Source organism: Diplotaxodon limnothrissa, linkage group LG6 (assembly GCF_057381915.1).
Source record: "Diplotaxodon limnothrissa isolate DT_005_m linkage group LG6, D_limnothrissa_male_GT1.1, whole genome shotgun sequence".
Lineage (NCBI taxonomy): Eukaryota > Metazoa > Chordata > Actinopteri > Cichliformes > Cichlidae > Diplotaxodon > Diplotaxodon limnothrissa.
The window spans coordinates 33,278,826-33,301,363 of NC_140601.1; the positions used below are offsets into that span (position 1 = coordinate 33,278,826).

The 22,538-nt window shown below is 38.7% G+C and overlaps 1 protein-coding gene across 1 annotated transcript in view; it reads right to left on the minus strand.

The window, feature by feature from the left end:
• Positions 1–15,638, minus strand: part of LOC146630947 (complement C3-like) — a 28,878-nt gene extending 13,240 nt beyond the window's left edge. Inside the window, exons 1-19 of the mRNA XM_085355065.1 lie at positions 15,361–15,638; positions 14,351–14,549; positions 12,889–13,051; positions 11,041–11,135; positions 10,455–10,543; positions 9,387–9,469; positions 8,503–8,590; positions 8,280–8,382; positions 7,951–8,071; positions 6,249–6,364; positions 2,698–2,844; positions 2,309–2,408; positions 2,130–2,224; positions 1,847–2,038; positions 1,554–1,709; positions 1,186–1,315; positions 1,033–1,101; positions 241–435; positions 28–148 (exon numbers count right to left, since the gene is read on the minus strand). Of these exons, the coding sequence (XP_085211191.1) occupies positions 28–148; positions 241–435; positions 1,033–1,101; positions 1,186–1,315; positions 1,554–1,709; positions 1,847–2,038; positions 2,130–2,224; positions 2,309–2,408; positions 2,698–2,844; positions 6,249–6,364; positions 7,951–8,071; positions 8,280–8,382; positions 8,503–8,590; positions 9,387–9,469; positions 10,455–10,543; positions 11,041–11,135; positions 12,889–13,051; positions 14,351–14,549; positions 15,361–15,485 (2,387 nt within the window). The 5' untranslated portion in view covers positions 15,486–15,638. The remainder of the gene's footprint in view (positions 1–27; positions 149–240; positions 436–1,032; positions 1,102–1,185; positions 1,316–1,553; positions 1,710–1,846; positions 2,039–2,129; positions 2,225–2,308; positions 2,409–2,697; positions 2,845–6,248; positions 6,365–7,950; positions 8,072–8,279; positions 8,383–8,502; positions 8,591–9,386; positions 9,470–10,454; positions 10,544–11,040; positions 11,136–12,888; positions 13,052–14,350; positions 14,550–15,360) is intronic.
• Between the last annotated feature and the right edge of the window lie 6,900 nt (positions 15,639–22,538).

Genomic DNA, 22,538 nt, shown 5'->3' on the forward strand with positions numbered 1-22,538 from the left:
TTCAATTCTATATTTCAGCTCACTAACCATCTAGCTCTGTTCGCAGGGCAAGCAGGCAATTTGATATCAGACCACAGCCAACTTTCAGGGAAATTGGTGCGGGAAACAATTTCATTGCTGTCCATGAAACTGCTGTCATCATCCTCACCTGAAGTTTTAAAACGTTCACATTTTTATTCCTTTATAGTGACCAGTAGGACCATTTATAACCACCTTCCATCCATTGTTCGTGATTCTTACTGCGAGCCAGTTTGAGGCCATCCTCCTTCCTCTCAGCTCTCTCTTTTTCTATTTCCTTGCAGCAGTGCAGGAAAGCCTCAAAACAGGCTGTATCAGCGATAAACTCACTGCGCTTCTCACAGTTAGATGAAGTTGGGGTTTCCCGGATTCCATCTAAGCAACAGTCACGTTCCAGTTTGTCTTTATATTGACTCACTGTAGAGAAAATAGCATTTAACAGAAAGATAAAAGGTGAGACTCCTTCTGACCCTTTTTTTTTTTTTTTTACACAGAGGTATAAAAGACTAATAATTAGTTTATTTATTAGAAATAAAAAAAAGTTTCTAAATCTAATTGAATTTGACAATCATTGTCACATTTTTTTTACTGGTCATTTATGTTACTTTAGCTCAAAATAGAAAAAAAAAACTTAAAAATGTTTACTTTGGTACAACAACAGAGCAAAGTGGAAAGTCTCAAATAGTGATAAAACTAGTACTTTAAATCAAAACAACCTATAAATGTTCTCCATATAATTAAACTATAATTTGAATAAGAAAACACAAACGCAGAATGTGGAAAATGAATTGGAGTATAAAAATTGTTGTAGCTGTAGATGAGACAGACTGAACTATTGTACATAATAAATAAATCTTGTAGTATTGTAGGAAAAAAAAGACATTTTACTTATTTTTTCTTGTACAATCATATAGCATGGAAAAGTTAAGCTTTAGAAATGTTAGCAACAAAAGGAGTTGTTTGTAAAGCCTGAAGTGTATGACAGAAGATCATGTAAGTGTTTGTTGATCTTACATAAGGTAGTTGTGACATTCATCATATCAACGGCCCTTTTTCTTCTGTTGGGGTTCAGACATTTCAGCTCTGGAAATTAACACAGACTAGACTTTACTATTTTGGTTTTAGAAGAAAGAAGGAATACAAGTGTGAGAGTAAAAAAGAGGTTACCTTGTCTGTAAGGAGTTCCAGAAGCTGTATTTGACTCAAACAGCAGCCCAGCATCATAAAATACACTCATGCTATCCTTCCCCCCACCTGGTGTGCACCCTGTGTCATAGTTCTCCACAGTGTCCCAAATCTACAGTATGGACGTTATACACACAGAGAAGCAGATAGTTTAAGTTTGGGGTTCAGCTATGAGTGTGCTGGCAGTTATTTCTATAGTTTTTGGTTTAGTCTTCCTCCATACCTTTACATATTAAAATGTTCTTGAGCAAAAAATGCAACAACTTGTATCTTTAGTCCACTGCCGTTAAAGTGTGAGCCTTAAACTCCTTAAAGTCATTTTGAAGGGGAATAAATGAAAAATAAATTACCTTTTTTTGGGTTAGACGGTGCTTACTGTTTAGGACGTATACACCTTTGTCAACTGCGACCAGTCCAACTGTGGCTTCTGGATCACCTGTGATTTTCAGGCTAAATATTTTGCGAGGCTCATAGAATTTAGAACCAGCTTCTGATTGAAGCTGCAGCTGGAGAAGGAAGGAAAAGTAGATTTGTATTCGTTAAAGCAACCAGACTGTAAATGGGAAATATACTAACTTTAACTGTGGTGCGCAGGTGTGTAATTTTCCCACTTAAATTGCTACATCATTATTATGCGTCTCACCGAACCCATGCAGGAGTCTTCTACATCCACCCAGACAGAGTCTGACACAACTTCGTTATCATTTGGATGATAATAGGCGATGATGCGGAAAGATGGCAGCAAGTCTTTGGTAACAGTGATGATTAAGGATATCATTATTTGACCACTTGTTCTGTAACGGCCATATTTCACGAGCTGACCTCTGCTAAGTATCTAGAGATAAGAAACTGAACATCAACACTTATCTCGTATGTATGTACAGTCTACTATGTACGTTTGTTGTGTAAGTAAATATGTATCTCACCAAGTACGTTATGTCATTTTGAACATTTTGCTGCCCACTGAGGTGAATGTTGATCTTCAGGTTTTGCCTGTTTTTTACTTCAGCTGTATCCACCCCTTTAAAAACATTAAAAAAATTTGACTTAAGAATTTATTTATTTTTGGATGTCACTACCTCTCTAATGTTATTTCAGTACATACCTATGTGAATGTAACAGTTGCTCTGAGAGGCATATGGGAGAGCAGTCATGGTGGCTGACGCTTGCCTTTCAGGTGAAATTTTAACATCGTTGGTCTTTGCCTACAATAAAGCACACGTAAGCTAATAAAGTAATTGACTTCGCTCTCACTTTCATTCAGCCTGCATATAGAGGTGACCCATGTACAGTACAACATTGCTTTATGTGCAAAGTTGAATTTAATTATATCAAAGCCAGTATTCAGTAACAACTAAATATATACAGAATAATAATTATGAGACAATTAACCTAATAGTATCTTTAAAAATTTCTCCCACTGGGGATTTGAAGATTCTTGCATATCAGATAAGCTTATCTAACAACTGAAAACTATTAGGTTTTATGACTTACTATGATTTTCATTGGTTGAGGATTATTGACTGTATTGATAGTAAGCCTCGCCATGCCATTAGCTGCGGTAAAGCCTTGGACATCACCTGGGTCAATCATCACTGCAACACCTTGTGCAGGAGAGCCATCAGGATTCAAAACCTCAATCTGCAAAACAAAGCAAAACAACAATGATTTTTATCATTTTATCTACTCCTTTTGACCATCTTTATACTTCTCCGTCAACGCTGTCAAAGCAAATATTCACATTTTTCACAATGCCTGTCACAATCTTGGTAGTGGCGATTTTACGATTTTCTTTCATGTTTATTTTCTTGTTCTTTCTCTTTTCAGTAGTTGTCAAACAGCTAACAGATCATCTGCAGAGGAATGGTTTATTTGAAGAGTTTCAGTCAGGTTTCAGAGCTCAGCACAGCACAGAAACAGCTTTAGTGAAGGTTACAAATGATCTTCTTATGGCCTCTGACAGTGGACTCATCTCTGTGCTTGTCCTGCTAGACCTCAGTGCAGCGTTCGATACTGTTGATCATAATATCCTATTAGAGCGATTAGAACATGCTGTAGGTATTACAAGTACTGCGCTGCAGTGGTTTGTATCATATCTATCCAATAGACTCCAATTCGTGCATGTAAATGGAGAGTCCTCTTCACACACTGAGGTTAATTATGGAGTTCCACAGGGTTCAGTGCTAGGACCAATTCTGTTTACATTATACATGCTTCCCTTAGGCAGTATCATTAGAAGACATAGCATACATTTTCACTGCTATGCAGATGACACCCAGCTCTATCTGTCCATGAAGCCAGATAACACACACCAATTAGTTAAACTGCAGGAATGTCTTAAAGACATAAAGACCTGGATGGCCGCTAACTTTCTGCTTCTTAATTCAGATAAAACTGAGGTTATTGTACTCGGCCCTGAAAATCTTAGAAATATGGTATCTAATCAGATTCTTACTCTGGATGGCATTACCTTGGCCTCCAGTAACGCGGTGAGGAACCTTGGAGTCATTTTTGACCAGGACATGTCCTTCAACGCACATATTAAACAAATATGTAAGACTGCTTTCTTCCATTTGCGCAACATCTCTAAAATTAGAAATATCCTGTCTCAGAGTGACGCTGAAAAACTAGTTCATGCATTTATTACTTCCAGGCTGGACTACTGTAATTCATTATTATCAGGATGTCCAAAAAACTCACTGAAAAGCCTTCAGCTAATCCAAAATGCTGCAGCAAGAGTCCTGACAGGGACTAGAAAGAGAGAGCATATTTCTCCTGTTTTGGCTTCCCTTCATTGGCTTCCTGTTAAATCCAGAATTGAATTCAAAATCCTGCTCCTCACATACAAGGTCTTAAATAATCAGGCCCCATCTTATCTTAATGACCTTGTAGTACCATATCACCCTATTAGAGCGCTCCGCTCTCGCTCTGCAGGCCTACTTGTTGTTCCTAGAGTATTTAAAAGTAGAATGGGAGGGAGAGCCTTCAGTTTTCAGGCCCCTCTTCTGTGGAACCAGCTTCCAGTTTGGATTCGGGAGACAGACACTATCTCTACTTTTAAGATTAGGCTTAAAACTTTCCTTTTTTCTAAAGCATATAGTTAGGGCTGGACCAGGTGACCCTGAATCCTCCCTTAGTTATGCTGCAATAGATGTAGGCTGCCGGGGGATTCCCATGATGCATTGAGTTTTTCCTTTCCAGTCACCTTTCTCACTCACTATGTATTAATAGACCTCTCTGCATTGAATCATATCTGTTATTAACCTCTGTCTCTCTTCCACAGCATGTCTTTATCCTGTCTTCCTTCTCTCACCCCAACCGGTCGCAGCAGATGGCCGCCCCTCCCTGAGCCTGGTTCTGCCGGAGGTTTCTTCCTGTTAAAAGGGAGTTTTTCCTTCCCACTGTCGCCAAAGTGCTTGCTCATAGGGGGTCATATGATTGTTGGGTTTTTCTCTGTATCTATGAAGCGCCTTGAGGCGACTTTTGTTGTGATTTGGCGCTATATAAATAAAATTGAATTGAATTTTCATGGTTTAGGGTAGGGATGCACCGATACCGATACCGGTATCGGGTATCGGCCTCGATACCACATTTTCTAAAGTACTCGTTAAAAGTCCCCCAATACCACGGTCTGAGAGCTGTCTATGTTTGAGCGGCATGTAAGGGGTTAATCACAGGCGCCGAGTGCCCGCCCCCAGGCCCCGAGTGCCCGCCCCCAGGCCCCGGCTGCAGCTCAGAGCGGGGAGAAAGCGAGGCGAGACATATCAGCTGTGTGGAACTATTTCAAAGTGAACGAAGACGCGAAAACAAAGGCGGACTGCAAATTGTGCTCAGCGAAATTGTCCAGAGGAGGCTCATTTAACACAAGCAATTTAATCAAGCACCTAAAATCCCAACACAACAACGAGTACAAAGAGTTTACCCACGCTTATTAGCACAGAGGAGCATAGCTGATGCTATAGCAGTGGGACGGAAAATAGTTGGGCATTTTAAACATTCCGCCTTAGCCTACTCCCGCCTCGAGGACATTCAGGCTCAACCAGCCAATAAAGAGACTGCAGCAGGACGTACAGACGCGCTGGAACAGCACGTATTACATGCTCCAGTCCCTCATTGAGCAAAAGCGAGTGCACGAACTCCCTGACTATCTCACCGCTCACCAATGGGCTCTTATGGAGACGACTGTTGCCATCCTCGCCCCCTTTGAGGAACTTTTCATTTTAAATAAATGTTCTTAATTCCAAACTAGTCCCTTGTTTGTTTGTTTTTTGTTAAATTATAGGACTAAAGCTGTTACCTGCAAATTTAAATCATGTTTTTATTAAGTACTCGGTATCTGTATCGGCGAGTACTGAAATGCAAGTACTTGTACTCATTTCCAAAAAAGTGGTATCGGTGCATCCCTAGTTTAGGGTGTCTGGAATCCGCCCTTGAAGGGGCGGCTCTGTCACGATCCTGGTAGTGGCAATTTTACGATGTTGTTTCATGTTTATTTTTTGTTGTTTTCTTTTCATGGGGAGAACAACAAAAAAATAAAATAAAAATTATTTTGAAGGTCCATGTCCTACGTCAGTGTAGTCAGCTTTTTCCCCATGAGTTTCCACTTCCCCTAATCACCCTTGTGTGTATTTAGCCTGTGTGTTTCTGCTCATTCTTTGTCAGGTTGTCTGTTGTTCACGTCATGTTTCCATGTTTCATGTATTGTTCCATCCAGGCCAAGTTTCATGTTGAGGGTTTTTTCATGTTTGTTTTTAGTTCACCCAGTTTACGTTAATGTTAGTTTTGCTTCAGTTTTCTTTGCCCTTTGTTTGTACCTTTTTTGCCTGCCCCATTAAACGGCTCGCTTTTTGTTAATATTTAAGTTTTGTTCCCTGTTCCGTGGAGTCTGCGTTATGGGTCCTTTTCGTCAATCCATACCGTCTCCCTCTGCCAGACTGTGACAATGCCATCCAGTGGTCATTTCTAAAGTGACCATTTATGTATCTCAGATCATCTAACCATAGTTTTATTTTTACAAACATGCAAATAAAGGTAATTCACATTACCGCAACATCGAAGGACATTCCTGGTTTGAAATATCTGGACGTTTTCTTGAAGTGGATGGTGTAAGGTGATGTAACAATCTGAATACCTGTCAGCTCTGCCTCTGCCATTTCACTTCCTGTACAAACAATTCCATTAAATATATGAATTAAAAATGATTATTAGCACTTTAAAACACAATAAAAACAGACAAGCAAAGATTTCAGGGCAACGGTAATATAGAAAGTTAAATGTACATTATTTTTGGTGCAGTATTTCAAAAGCAACTTAGATGCATTTTAAGTTGTTGGCTCTCAGTATATTAATAGCACAACATAAATACAATATAAGGACTACATTTAATATTGCGCCTTGAATGCTATGATCCCAATTAATCCCAATAAAATGGAAGTGAAATTTCACACACAGGACAAGTCTCCGTCTGTCCTCTGTTGTGTTTTCCACATGGTTGTCTCTCTCCCTGTTCTGTGTTTTTCTGTGTGTGTGTGTGTGTGTGTGTGTGTGTGTGTGTGTGTGTGTGTGTGTGAGAGAGAGAGAGAGTGGAGAACTGAGAACTGATTGTACAGGCATTATTAAATATTTACCAAAACCGTGTTTAAATTTATAAAGATAATAATATCAAGAGTTAATTTGGCTGAACAGGGGACTTTAATAATCTAACAATGTAATTACTTAATATAATTAATAATTAGTAACTTTTTAAAATTTACATGTAGGATTTGTTTTACAATACACAGATCAAAAATGTTAAGGGAACATAAGACAAGGCCAGTTAAACTTCAGGCATATAAGTCTATCAAGTTAGAAAGCATAAATCATTGTATATGAATCTTATCTTTTTTGATCCAAATGAAAGCAACAACAGGAACACTGAAAAGGCAACAAGAAGACACTGCCCAAAAGACAATATCGGACTATAGACATATAGACACAGACACAGATGGTTGCTTTTTGCTAGTGTGCTTGTCACTACTGGCATTAGACTGTTACTGAAATGTATTCAGGTTGCACAGGAAGTTAGGTAAGGTTTGCGGTGTCTCCCAACATAGTCTTAATATTACAGAGGATATATCAAGAAATGAGGTGGAAAAGAAGACACAACGAGAGCTGGACAGGACTAGGAAGGGCATTAACTGAACAGCCGGGCTGATATCTGCTCCTCTGTGCAGAGAGAAACACTGCCAGAGCCCTTCAAAAAGACCTTGAGATGGCTCACATACATTATTCTGAGATAATTGCCAGAGAACACCAGAACTCCAAACACAGTTACATAGTTATATAGTTTACTGTGTAGCTTTTTGCACAGAGAATGACTGCTCACGGGATATTTCCTATTTTTTGGTTATGTGTGAAAATATCAGCAGTTTATGCAATCCTCAGACCAGTTTGTCAATCAAAACATCCATCTCTCTCATTCTGATGCTTGGTTTGAATTTCAGAAGGTCATCTTGATCATGTCTACAGACCAATATTGAGTAACTGGCATGTTGCTGGCTGATTGGGGATTGACATTAACAAGCAGTCCAACAGTTGTACCCAACAAGGTGGCTGGTGGGTGTATTTCATCTTATTGAGAGTATTTCAGTAACACAGCCATTTACACACCCATTAATGCTTGTGTTAGCTATAGGTGTACTACTATAATTAACATTCACCTTTGATATTTTTAATTACACTCACATGCTCTCTTTTACCATTTCTTACCGCTGTCTGTCAGCACATTGACAGCTGCAAATATGGAGCTCCCCACCAGGCTGGAGATGTTTTCAAAGGTCTGTTTGATGTGCTCTTTCTTCAGCGTGACTGTTCCTACACCATTCTCAATCTACAACACATAACACACATAATATTAGTGCTTTATTTCATCTGGATGCAAATGTTGCAGCTTAGACCCAAACAGAAAACATTTGTTCCATTCTTTGCATGTGTTTTAATACATGTGCGTAAAAGAAAAATGTGTGCGACAGAAAGACACAATAATAAAGATGAAGTGATGGCACACAACAGTGATGAACAAATGTGTGAGTATGTACCGACACTTTCTGAAGCGAGGCCTGAAAATTTGTCTTTTGGTCCTGATGCAAAACTCCAAATACCCCAAAAGCTGACCCATCCACCTCTTCACCAAACAGATAGCTAAAGCCACAAGAAAGTAATTAATAAGCTCACGAGGCCAACAAATGGGTATGATTAAAATAAAAACATCAAAAAACATAAAAAAACAACAATCTAAAATCTAAAAAACATTTTACATACGTAGCTTTGATGTTGATGGTGAGCTCATCACTGTCCACATAGAAGAAAGGATTTTCACGCGTCAGCTTGACCTCGAAATTGGGCAGCACTGAAATGACATTTTACTGTATGGTGAAGATAAAGTAAAGAGGGTAAAAGTATTGTTGTACAGGTTATATCTAAAGTGGATTTAACCCCTGGGCCTGAAAAGTGAGTCCAGAAAATGGGGAGAAGCCTTAAACCTGCATTCTTTGTAGCAAGTAAGAAAAAAAAATCTGTTTTGTTTGTTTATGTTTCGGTGGGTATGGTATTATTTTCTTGTGCTTCTAATTTTTTTTGTTTGTTAGGTGAGTTAATTCCCTTTTCTGATCCATTCTGTCCTAGTTTCATTTATGTGTTTTGGTCCTTCAGCCTAGTCTCTGTATTTCTGTATTTTTTGTTCCACTGTTTAGTTGTGTCAAGTTGATGTTCTTTAATTTTAGTTAACCTCACTTGTGTTCCCACTGGTTTCCTCTCCCATCCTCATCTCCCATTGTCCTTTGTTGTGTCCTTCCTCATGTCTTCCAGCTCTGTTTCCACATTTTTACTTTCTTTGCTCCCACTACTGCTACTGTGTTGGACTTTTTCATTCCGTTTAAAGTAAAGCATTAAAGGTAATTTTGAATTTGTTTCCTGCCTTTTTGGGTCCCAAATCCTGCTTGGCACACAGCGATTTCATGACAACGTAATCTTTACATTGCAAATGATGCTCCATATTAGTTAATAAGCAAGAGTGTGCTACTAATATGGTGACAGCCAAAAATGCTTAGAGACTTCAGAAACAGAGCTTCACAAGGCGGTGGCATGATACCTACATCCATCTTTTAAATGCAGTCTATGATGAAAATGCCCATGAGATAGCTCACCATAGTCCTTGACCTCAAATTCTGCAGAATAGCTCAACTGTGGTTTACTCTGGAAACTCGCCATCACTTTCCACAGTCCAGTGCTTTCAAAAGACAAACACATGTACATAGAGTCAGACTGACATGTGAAGGATGTCTTTCAGGACAATGGCATGTTTCAGTGGCTAATTCTGTTGCTGTTTTGGTTTTCTCAATTCCCTAAAGACTCATCCAATTTAAATGTGCAGAGCTGAATCCCCAATTTAATACACTCATAGTGCTTAAATATCCAGAATGATGTGTGTGTAGTTTGGCATATTTTTGTTTTTAACTGAGACATGGTGATGCTTTTAGATGAGTAACATAAATGCTAACATGCATATGTTGAAATGCTGATGTTTATGAATAATTGTAAGTGTGTTTGCCAGGTTTTGTGTGTTAAGCAGAATCCACTTTTACTGTATTTGCTGAAAGTTTCCTTTGTTTATCTTTTAATGTCTACTTTAATGTCTGCTTTAGTGACATCACAACAAGCTTGGATAAAATCCTATGCACACCCTTTTCAGCAAAATAGGGAACATCTTACTGCCAGACACGAACACCTTTTTGTGATGAAAACGCAAGACAAAAATGTTTTAAGGGGCATTAAATGCATGGCATACTGCCAATAAAATTACCCTGTGATGTTTAGTTAATTCTTTATAAAATCATTCACATATAATGTGAAACTACTTTCTAACTGCTCTGTCCACTTCTTTGATGCAGAATACCCCTTTCTCACATCAAGTATCTAGGAAATGTAAATGGATCACCTGCCTGCAAAACCGCGCACGTTCTCAATAATAAATTCCGTTGTAATAAACACAGAGACGATGGTACAGGTGCTTAACATGTGCAACTTGCAAATATTAGCATTCTAATAAGTACTAAATATAAGCATGTTAAAACTCTACTTATCACTGTGTCTCAGTTATTCCATATATGTAAAAGTAACATACAAGAAACCCAACCCCCCCACCCCCCCCACCCCCCCACCCCTTCAAAAAAACAAAAACAAAACAACAAAGCATGGAATTAAAAAATATATACCTGACAATTTCATTAAGTTGAAAATGTCCAGAGTGGATTCCTGATTTCACAGAAACTGTATCGAGTGGGAAAATGATGCCTTCAGGGTTCTAAAAAAGAAAACAAAATAAAAACCAAAAAAAAAAAAAAAGTTTTATAGTTTGATTTACAAAAAAAAAATCTAGCTCCTTCATCTCTTCTGTCATACTGTTGTTGTATTATTTATTCTATACACTTAATGTTTTCATGGCATATTAAGTTATATTATTAAGAGTCTATTAAGACTCCATAAGCTCAAGCCTTTATCAATCTCAGTCATACTGCCTTCATACTACCTAGATATGAAAAGCAACAGAACATGTAATATGACAATGAATTCTTCAACCAAATGACCTCAAAATTCAATCAAATAACACATTTTAATACCCATCCCAAATTAATCCATTCAGTCAAATTCTAGTCTGTCTGCTAGTTAGTTTATTGCTTGGTGCAGACTGATGGTAGTGGTTTATCCTCTATAAAACAATGACAACTTGCCTTCATCTAAAAAGAAAGTTCTACAATATCACATTCATTATGAAATAAAAGAAAAAAACAAAAGCAATACCACAAACTGAATGGCAACAGAGGTATCACTTATGGTGGAATTGTCCCGTTCCACTGGTTCCATGTTAGGGGTCAGTGCAAATAACCTGTAATGAACTGAGAGAAAGGTTATTCATGTTATTCTACATTTAGCTCTGTGACTGTTTGGCTTTTTCAGCTGCTTGTAACAGTAGTGTATGTAACGTGTTACAAAGTAACAAAGAATTGTATGTTTACGTCCTGATCAGGATAGAGCTTTGTGTCAGTGTGTGCCTATGTGACAATGCATCTATAACCATGTTATGTAGTATTGTAAAGTGAAGTAAAAATTAAAGGTGGGCAAATCATTTTAAATATCAATTGAATATCACTGGTATTGGCATTGGATTGATACTAGCATGATAGGATCAACACTTTGTTTCTATCTTCTAAGTTCTATATGTAGCTCACTGAATCTTGTTAGATTAAATATTTTTTGAAAATGAAAAAATATGCCTCAAATATGTGTGTTCTGACTCTTCAATGTCTTTTATTTATAGCCTATAGAACATTTCAGCACCTGAAGTTGACCTAAAAAGTCCTTTAGAGACAAGCGCAGTTACAATAGAGGTCTCCAAAAAAACATGACAAGTTGAAGTGTGTGTGTGTGTGTGTGTGTGTGTGTGTGTGTGTGTGTGTGTGTGTGTGTGTGTGTGTGTGTGTGTGTGTGTGTGTGTGTGTGTGTGTGTGTGTTAAGAATTTGTAAACTGACAATGATTCATCTCATGCAAAATGACACACTGCCCTTCCCTACATAAATTGCCTTTATATTAAAAGTATTGGTTATCAGTATTGGCAATACAGGCCCTGTATTTATTTTATCAGACTCTGCAGTATTACACAGCACTAGTAACAAGTAGAGCAAGTAATTTGATATTGCAATAAAGTAAAAAAAATGCTTTTAGAAATCCCCAACACTACAAAGGGGGTTGATTGTACACATTGTAGTTTGCCGTGGGAGCCAAAGGGAGGCGCCAGATTTTCAGGTTTAGTTGTAACTCTAAGTAAAACATAAAGGTGAGCTCTTTCATTCCGCATTTAAACAGAGTAATGCTGTGCTTCCAAGGGTATCAGTAACCCTGCATTTAACTTCACTTCCAGCGGAACGTCTTTTTTTCACCACTAGAACTATAAGTCAAAGCAACAGCGCAGCATTGGCAGGAACAACAGCTATATCAACATAACATATACATATATTTTAAAACACAATTTCCTTAAACTCAAAATGAAACACAAAGCTTCAGAGACATGATATGAGGTTTTTTTCCTACACTAGAATGATTGTATGATGCTCTTTGGTCTGATTTTAAACTTTGCTGTAGGTTTTGTGTTAATACTTAAGAATGAAAGAAAGACTTTGTTTATGTCCTCATTAGGATAGAGATTTGTGTTGTTGTGTGCCTCATATGTGACAACGCATGTTGGGCCATGTTATGTAGCATTGTAATATGCCACATTTCCCAACATGCCACAGTGTTTTTCAGCACAGTTACATTAAAACCATCGGTATCTGTAGACTTCCGCTATTTTCAACAGACCTTCATTTATCTATTGAGCTCTACTTAGACCTCTTTATATACTTTTCTTGTTTCTGTATCCAGGATACAAGCATGCAGAGCAGGATTTAAGATTTCCTTTTTTAAGATATAAAGGAGAAGCTGAACAATGACCTCTTTCTTTTATCATAAATTACTGTTTGAACAAAACAATAACAAGACAATCCAACATAAAGAGCTAAGACTAAACAACTTTCTTTCTATTATGAAATTCCTCTTTAAATTCAGAATGTCTAAAAATACAGAAGCATTTTATCATTGTGTATTGAACTTACCTTTGCTGTTGGGTGTGTAGAGAGTCTTGTCCGTCTGGATGAAGATGTATCCAGAGTGGAAGGACACTAGGACAATTTTCTCCAGTTTCACATCAGGGAACTGAGCTTGCAGGTAAACATACTGCTTCCTTTGTGGATCCCTACTGAAGCCTTGATTGGGGATCTTGGACCAGTGTGAAGAAACAGTACAATGCAGGGTACATGAGATAATTAAGTTAAGGTGGTAGTGCAGTGCCACTTCAGAAACTATTCGGACACTTCTACTTTTTGCACACTTTACAGTTTTGCAAATGTAATTTTTCAATGAAAAATTAAAAGTTTCCCAACAATGTATAAACTTATAATAAAAATATTAAAAAGTGTTTTTCTATTTATTCTCTTTCCTAATTTGTAACAATCTGATATGTCATTTTTGAAAGTATTCAGGCTCTTAAGTCTTTAAGTCTTTTGAAGCCTGGATAAGAAGATTTGTCTGTAAAGTGCTGTCTTCAGGCTCCTTCACAGATTGTATGTGCTTTAAATGGAGGCTTTAGCTGGACCACTCATTAACAGTCAGTATTTTTTTGGCTGTATGGTTATCATCAGACCAATTTCAGTTGGCATGTACTTTTAATAAGGTTTTCTTCAAGTATCTGCATTTGGCAGTGTTTATCCTTCCTTTACTATTTCAGATCTCCACCAAAACAAATTGCAAATACCATCATGCTTCACTGTCTGGACTGTATTGGCCACATGATAATCATTGCCGGGTGTAAATGGATCATAGCTCTTGATGTTTTGCTCAAATAGTTCTGTTTTTGAGTCATTACATCTTTGTTCGTGTGTGCTGTGACCTGAAAATGTATCTGGAAAACTTGGATTTTCTTCTCTAAAAGTTGCTTCCTGAAAACTGAAAGGGTTTTCCATTGGGCACATTCTCCCATTTTTGCAGAGGAATTTCTAAACCTCTTTGTGTGATCACTGGGTCCATGTTTACCTCCCTGACCAACTTTCCTTTCTAATCTGTCTGGCTAAAACACTATAAAAAGTATGTGTAGTTTTATACATGTTACTTTCAATTATAGAGCCAACTGCTCCTGGACAATGGAAGATTTGCTAATGGTTATATAAACTTGCTTTAATCTTTTCTTCACCACTGGCTTTGTTTTTTTAATACAATTTTTAACATTTCTAAAAACATTTTTTTTGTTTTATCAATGATTATTGAATGTAGACTAATATGAAAAAGTCAGTTTGATTAATTCAAAACAAATTTATAACAAATCTTACAACACAAGAAACATTTAAAAAATGTAAGGTGTCTAACTTAATGGTGTACATATGCTAACCTTTAACTTAAACTCTTGTTCTGTATCACTTTGCTTATTATTATGCAAAAACTGAGGGCTGACAAATCCAAACAAGACTTACCTACCAACGAAACCAGTTAACAGTAACATAGATTTTCATATTTCTGCATTACCTTAATTTGTCCAAAGGCCTGAAATTTATTTGCACTGTTGAGGTTCACAGATGTTGATATCAGCGTTTTGGATTTGGTCGGATAGCTCATTACACTAATTTCAACCATTAAATCGCTTTCATCAGTGCAGTCTTGACACTCCACAAAGATGTTTTGTGCTGTTCCTACCCCCAACAAGTTGGGGGCAGACATCACCTTCCTATGGAGCAGTGGTGAGACAGAGAGGAAAAAATTAAACATTGCTTCTAAGAACAGGCAAACACACTGTTGTTTACCACTGACAAATACAAAGATTTACTTTTATTTGTTTTTTCCCAAAAGCTGACGGGAAGTTCTGGTTTAAACAATATGTTTGACTCTCTTCTGCTTCGAACTGGACTTTACACATAATAAGTGATCCATTGATTATCTTGACCAAGGTACTAAGTACTAAGTCAATATAATATTTCATCACTGTTGTTATTGTTTATTATGGTTGGGACGGGAAAAATAAAAAACATCTAAAAAGTAATAAAAAGTCTAGTTACTTGCAACAGAATGTTAATTTATACAACAGAAACTGCTAAAAGACTAATCATTATGGAAGTAACAGATGAAATGCAATTATTGAAAATCTTTGCTCGTATAGGTTCAATTGGAAAACCAGTAAATCAGTAAGAGTAGGGACAGAGTTCCCAGACAAAGACAGCTTTTATTTGAGCTTTAAAAATAGACTGGAACTGAAGCAGCATATTAAAATGAATTAAATAATACATTATTTCATCACTACCAAATTTAAATTTAATTTTCTCATCAAAGATTTAGTGTATGATATAACACTCTGACATGTCTGAGGGGTGCAGAGCCTACATTTGATATTGTGTTGTACATATAAACATTACAGAAAATATTTAATAGCACCAGTAATATAAAAAAAAAAAACAATAAATTCATGCTGTTATTTTACAGACAAACATTTTCAAATCACAAACTCTTGTAAACTTAGAGTTTGGATCTTGAGCTCTACTTACATGGGTGATCCATCAGTCAGAAAAATTAAGGACAAAAAGGCCAGTGAGGCTAATAGCCAAAGCCAAGTCCTGTATGTCCCCCTGCCTGATCTCATATCTGCCCTTACCATACAACTCTGGAGCATTTTTATCCACGTAATGCCCTCCTTCTGCACTTTGACTTTGACCCAGTGCAGTTTTGCCCAATTAATCTACTAGATCAGGTAAAAAATCATTGAAAATGTTAAAAGTATGCACATTTGCATACTAGAGCAGAGTTCTCTATGGTTTGATTTTAAAAAATCAGGACACACACTATCAGACTTAAACAGCAACCACCATCTTTTTTTCCAAAGCTAACACTGTTTGATAAGCTGCTGTATCTCCAGAAATTGGTGAACAGTATTTTTTTAAAAAGTAATATCTAATGCAGCATCATTCATATAAAAGATATGATTCTATTGCAACAACAAGTATCATTTGTTCATGTTAAACTAAGAAAGGTAAAATTAAAATGCAAAATCTTTCTCAGCAATGGAAATAAAATCAAATGAGATAATGTGTAACTGGAATAACACTTTAAGATTGACACTTGGCCCAGAGGTTACTTGAAATTAGATTACTTGTGTGTGTGTGTGAGAATAATCTTCTAACAGGTGTACTTAAAATTACTTATGTAGTACTTAAAGTATAATCTGTATCTCCTTTCCTGTAAGATATCCATAATTTCCAAATAAAGTACCTTACATTTACTTGCAGAGTAATTAAATGTGGGGTACCTGCAGAAAGCTGATTCTGTTCTGGACCTAGACATTCCCAAAGTCTTGAGTTAGTGAATGGCTACGTCCAGATGAACAGAATCAACTTTCTGGGCTTTTCTTACCTGGATGATTGTAAATGAAGCGATATATTTCTATAGTCTATATAATGCATCATCAAATTGCTGTATTAAAACAACATAAAATGCTGTCTACATGATAAATGTTGTCATGTCATTTTTTTGTTTTTGTTTTTTAAATCTTCCTTCCTATGGGTTTTACCTATATTCAGTTAAACAATTTTTTCTAGGTGGTTTATACTGTAAGACAAAGAAAGGTAAAGAAAAGCTCAACAAATCAGATTATCCTTTATGAGAAAGCACTGGGGGATGCTGGAAAAGAAAAAAAGAAAAAGAAAAAAAACAACTTTTCTAACATGGAGAAACCTCTGGCAGAAACAGGACCTGGACACGAACGTCTCTCTACGAGACACACAAGGACACTGTACCACCATCACACTGAGAGATGCTCTGTTCATCCCATCCTACCCTCAGAGCATATTTTCAGTGAAGGCAGCTACAAACTATGGAGCACAGGTGATCTTCAAGAAGGGACAGAACGAACTAGTGAACAAAGATGGGACAGTCTTCCCCATCGAAGAATACAACAGACTCTACTATTTGAAAACGGTAAACATTGAAACATCACTCAATGACATAATGTCCTGTGATACTGTTAATCTGGCTTGTGATGTAAAAACATGGCACGAAATTTTAGGACATTGTAATGTTAGCGATGTGTTAAAACTACCTGATGTTGTAGATGGCATGAAAATCACAGGCAGGGGGATGCTAGATTGTAATGTGTGCACAGAAGGGAAATTCACTAACAACAGAAACAGACAAAGTGACCCAAAAGCGAGTGAACCATTACAGTTGGTACACACTGACCTAGCCGGCCCTATTGAACCAAGTGGCCAAAGTGGTCATAAATACACTATAGTATTTACCGATGATTTTTCAGGGGCAGTGTCAGTTTACTTCCTAAAACAGAAAAGTGACACGACAGAGGCCACAGCAAAGTTTCTAACTGACTGTGCACCATACGGCAGTGTTAAGTGCATTAGATCAGACAATGGCACAGAGTTCACAAGCAGTTCCTTTCAGTCTCTTTTAAGGGAAAAAGGCATAAAGCATGAAACATCTGCACCATATTCTCCTCATCAAAATGGCACAGCTGAGAGGCAATGGAGAACTCTCTTTGAAATGGGGAGGTGTCTCTTACTAGAAAAAGAGCTGCCAAAAGAATTATGGCCTTACGCCATTCAAAATGCAGCTCACACCCGCAACAGATGCTACAGTAACAGGACTAAAAGTACACCATATCAAATGTTAACAGGGAAAAGACCAGATCTCTCAAAACTGTGGATATTTGGATCAGACTGTTATGCATACACACATAACCACAAGAAACTTGATCCCAGATGTGAAAAAGGAATATTTGTGGGTTATAGTAAAAATAGCCCAGCATACCTGGTCTATAACCCTCGCACAGGAAAAGTGTCAAAACACAGGCTTGTGAGATTTATCAAGAAGAACACTGTTGAACAACAAACACAGACTGATGAATATGACTCAGAAATTCAGACTTATGAGTATGTAGTACCCTCAAAAGAAAGTACAGGACAACAAAATGAAAATGCAGCAGAAAACAGACCTCCTAGAGAAGAGGAAACCAACACAAATGAACCAAACCCTGACATAGAAAGAAATGAGGGTGATGAGCAAAACCAAACTGAGCGCTATCCTAACAGAGAAAGGAAACCTCCGAAATATCTAGAGGATTACACATCTAACTGCAAAGATTTAGCAAATGTAACCTCTGTAAGTGTTGATTATTGTTACAGAGCAACCTGTGGAATCCCCCAAACCTATAAAGAGGCGCTGATGTCACCAGAGGCACCAAGGTGGAAACAGGCAATGACAGAAGAAATCAACTCTCTGAAAGAGAATGACACATTCGAACTGACTACTTTACCTACTGGTAGAAATACCATTGGAGGAAAATGGGTCTACGCCCTCAAAGAAAATGAACAAGGACAAATATTCAAAGCCAGGTTTGTAGCAAAAGGTTACAACCAGACACAAGGAATAGATTACCAAGAGACATTTGCACCAACAGCAAACATGACATCTGTGCGAACCCTAATGCAAATAGCAGTCCAGAATGATCTTATTATCCACCAAATGGATGTTAAAACTGCATATTTGCATGCTCCCATTGAGGAAGAAATATACATGGAACAACCAGAAGGTTTTGAGCAAACAGAGTCAGGAGAAAACTTGGTGTACAAATTAAAGAAATCCCTTTACGGGTTAAAACAATCAGGTAGAAACTGGTACAAACTCTTGAATGACTACCTTGAACAAAATGACTTTGAAAGAAACCTTTCTGATCACTGTGTATACAGAAAGGACATTGGACACGAAACTCTACTGGTTATCATCTGGGTAGATGACTTGATCATTGCGGCTAGCAATACTAACTTGTTAAACACATTCAAAGAAACAATGAGGTCAAAGTTTAACATGAAAGACCTGGGGAAAATATCCAGTTTTCTTGGGATACAGTTTATACAAAAAGAGAGTGAAATCAGGATGAATCAGAAGAGGTACATTCAAAGAATGTTGGAACGCTTTGGGATGTCTGAATGCAAACCCAGATCCACACCGTGTGAACTAAAAACGGACACTACTACATGTGGAGGAAATGATGCAAATGAGACTGTTAACTCAAGAGAGTACAGAGAAATAGTGGGCAGTTTGATATATGCCATGACGTGTACGAGACCAGATATAAGCTGGGTTGTTAGCAGACTATCTCAAACACTTGCTCAACCCACGAGAGAGGACTTAGTAACGGCAAAACAAGTCCTCAGATACCTAAAAGGCACAAACGACTTCGAACTGATCTTTAAGAAAAGCAGTGAGGATCTAGATCTAATTGCTTACAGTGACTCTGACTGGGCATCCTCTGTAAAAGACAGACGCAGTACAACAGGCTACTGTTTTGCACTTACTAAAGAGGGACCAGTAATATCTTGGAAAACAAAGAAACAGCCTACAGTGGCACTCTCAACATGTGAAGCTGAATACATTGGTCTTGCAACCACTACTCAGGAAAGCATGTACTTAACCCAACTGTTAAACGGCATGGACAGAAAAAGGTACACATGTACTAAACTGTTTGGGGACAACCAAGGGGCCATTGTGTTGAGTAAAAACCCAGTGAACAGACAGAGGTCAAAGCATATTGATGTGAAATATCACTTCATTCGTGAAGCGGTAAATGAAAGGAAAATCTGCATGGAACACTGTCCATCAGAAGAAATGGCTGCAGACATACAACAAAACCAGTTACAAGAGTGAGACTCAGAAAGTTTCAAAAATGGTTCTTTGGAAATGCATAAGATGCTATGGGTTAACAGCATGAGAACAAGGGGGGGTGTTAGATTTGTGTTCTCAAGAGTAAATATATTTATTTATTTTATGTTGTGAAAGACGTTTTCTGATTGTCATTTTATTTTGAAAAGGATTTTATTTTGGTGATTATAGATTACTTCACTTCCTGTTCCTGTTGTTCCGAAGCGCGAACTGCTGAAGCAATGATGTATTTCATTCCCTTCCTGTGTTGCTAACAATAAAAGAAACGGGCAAAGTAATCAACCAAGTGAGTGTATTATTAAGAGAACATGGCCGAAGAAGAAGAAAACTCTTCAAGCTCAACACCAGCTCACCTCCTGCAACTACTTTTCCGAGAATACGCTTCTTTTGTGGTTCGGACTCCTTCTGACATTTCTTTGGAGGTGGAGAAACATCACAGTAATTGCTTAAAGGAGCTTGCTTCTTCGACATCTTTAAGAGTTCTAAACAAATGTCTGTCCTCCCACTGTCGTTCTCTAAAACCTAAAAGAGAACTATGGATTTGATCAACTGGTCTCTGAATGCTATTGACACCCTTTTCTCAACGAGAAATCTGGGCTCGGGAGAGCCTGAGTGCCCTGGAGGGACTTTCCCTGCCGGATACACGATGGACGGGTGGCAGAACTGGAGGATCATGTGCCTGACGGGACTGTCGATCGAGGACGCTGAAGATATCTATCTATTCGGAACCATGATAACAGGGTTCATGCTGATCGGAGTTGGCTTAGCCCTGGTTTATCGGAGAAATAAGAGAGCGGAACCGGCTGTTCAAACCCCCCCAAGGCTGCCCGCTGGAATCGAAATGGAACGAGGCGCAACCTCTCACAACGAACGTAATATGGTCAACACCTTGGAGACGCTTGCAGCTGCTGTGAAGGCTCAAAACAACACCATCGAGCGTATGAGGGGAAACATCAGAGAGAGGCCTGCTCAAAATGAGACCCTTGAGCGACAGTTGGAAAACATCGCGGAACGGATCACTGCAGTTGTGAGGTCTCAGAATCAAAAGAACGATAACACCATGGAACAGAAGTTTGATACCATCATGGGGAGGCTCGCGACTCTCCAACGGGAGATCGAGAGGCCAGTGTCGGAGTGTTAAAGAGCAGCCTGAAAATTCTCCTGGGCTGCTCGCATGGAAATTAACAAAATCAACATGAACATTGCGGACCCCCATAACGCGCCAGCTGCAGGCCCAAGGCTGGAGCCGAACAATCACTCCCTGATAACGGCTATTCTTCCCATCCCATGCAAGGACACCTGGATTGGCTGGAGGACTGTTTACTTAGCCTGATAGGCCGAAGGACACTGTCTCAGCTGAACTATGGACACGCACACATACACTTACACTGATAGGCACTCACTCATCCCCCTCCCTTTCCAACGCCTTCGATGCTTGTTTCCTGCGAGGGAACACGGCGGGTCTGTGTGCCGCGCTGGAATGGTAGCGCTGTGCAGGGTGGCTGCTGTGTTCGCTTCGGATTACTCCTCACCCCCCACCCACCCCTGTGGCTTGTCATGTCTTCACAATGTTGTGCTGTGGACATTTATGTGCTATTTTGTGCAAAGGAGTTTTTTTTGTTTCCTGTTCTCATGCTGTCCTACCATGGAAGCACAGCATGAGTAGGGGTCTCTTTTTTTCCTCTTGTACTTTCCCCACTGTAGTGTACATTTCAATGTTTTTTTCTCTGATTCTACCAATCGCCTGGACATGCACTGGCTTCAGCAGCGGAACACGTCTGGCACTGCGGGATTTGATTCCCTGCCGTTGTAGTGTGTTACTGATGGTGACCTTTGTTACTTTGGTCCCAGCTCTCTGCAGGTCATTCACCAGGTCCCCCCGTGTGGTTCTGGGATCTTTGCTCACCGTTCTCATGATCATTTTGACCCCACAGGATGAGATCTTGCGTGGAGCCCCAGATCGAGGGAGATTATCAGTGGTCTTGTATGTCTTCCATTTTCTGATGATTGCTCCCACAGTTGATTTTTTTCACACCAAGCTGCTTGCCTATTGTAGATTCACTCTTCCCAGTCTGGTGCAGGTCTACAATACTTTTCCTGGTGTCCTTCGAAAGCTCTTTGGTCTTGGCCATGGCGGAGTTTGGAGTCTGACTGTTTGAGGCTGTGGACAGGTGTCTTTTATACAGATGATGGGTTCAAACAGGTGCCATTCATACAGGTAACGAGTGGGGGACAGAAAAGCTTCTTACAGAAGACGTTACAGGTCTGTGAGAGCCAGAGATTTTCCTTGTTTGAGGTGACCAAATACTTATTTTCCACCCTAATTTACGAATAAATTCTTTACAAATCCTACCATGTGAATTCATGGATTTTTTTTTCACATTCTGTCTCTCACAGTTGAAGTGTACCTCTGGTGCAAATTACTGACCTCTGTCATCATTTTAAGTGGGGGAACTTGCACAATTGGTGGCTGACTAAATACTTTTTTGCCCCACTGTATGTGTAAGGTCGGGGGGGGGGGGTCCCATTTCACTGCAGGGCAACCTGCATGTGACGAATAAAGCTTTGATTGATTGATTGTGTGTGTGTGTGTGTGTGTGTGTGTGTGTGTGTGTGTGTTGAGGGGGGGGGGGGGCGCCAGAGGGAGTGTTCGCCCAGGGCGCCAAACAGGCTAGGACCACCACTGCACACTTTGTAGAGGGCATATGATGTTTTTGTTTGTGGCTATAATTTCTGCTTGCCTTATCACAGTGGGGTGTCGACCACTAATATGGCCCAAAAAAGTAAATTTACTGAAAATGAATCTGAATACTGCAAGTGCTTCAAACAGCATGACTCATTCAGTCATTCACACCCATTCTATTAAACATCCACACATATTCATACTCTGATGGATGCATTGGAGACAACCAACAAACCTCCACTTAGTGGATGTCCTGCTCAACATCCTGAGTTACAGCCACCCTAAATACAGTGTTCTTAAAATGTAATATGGATA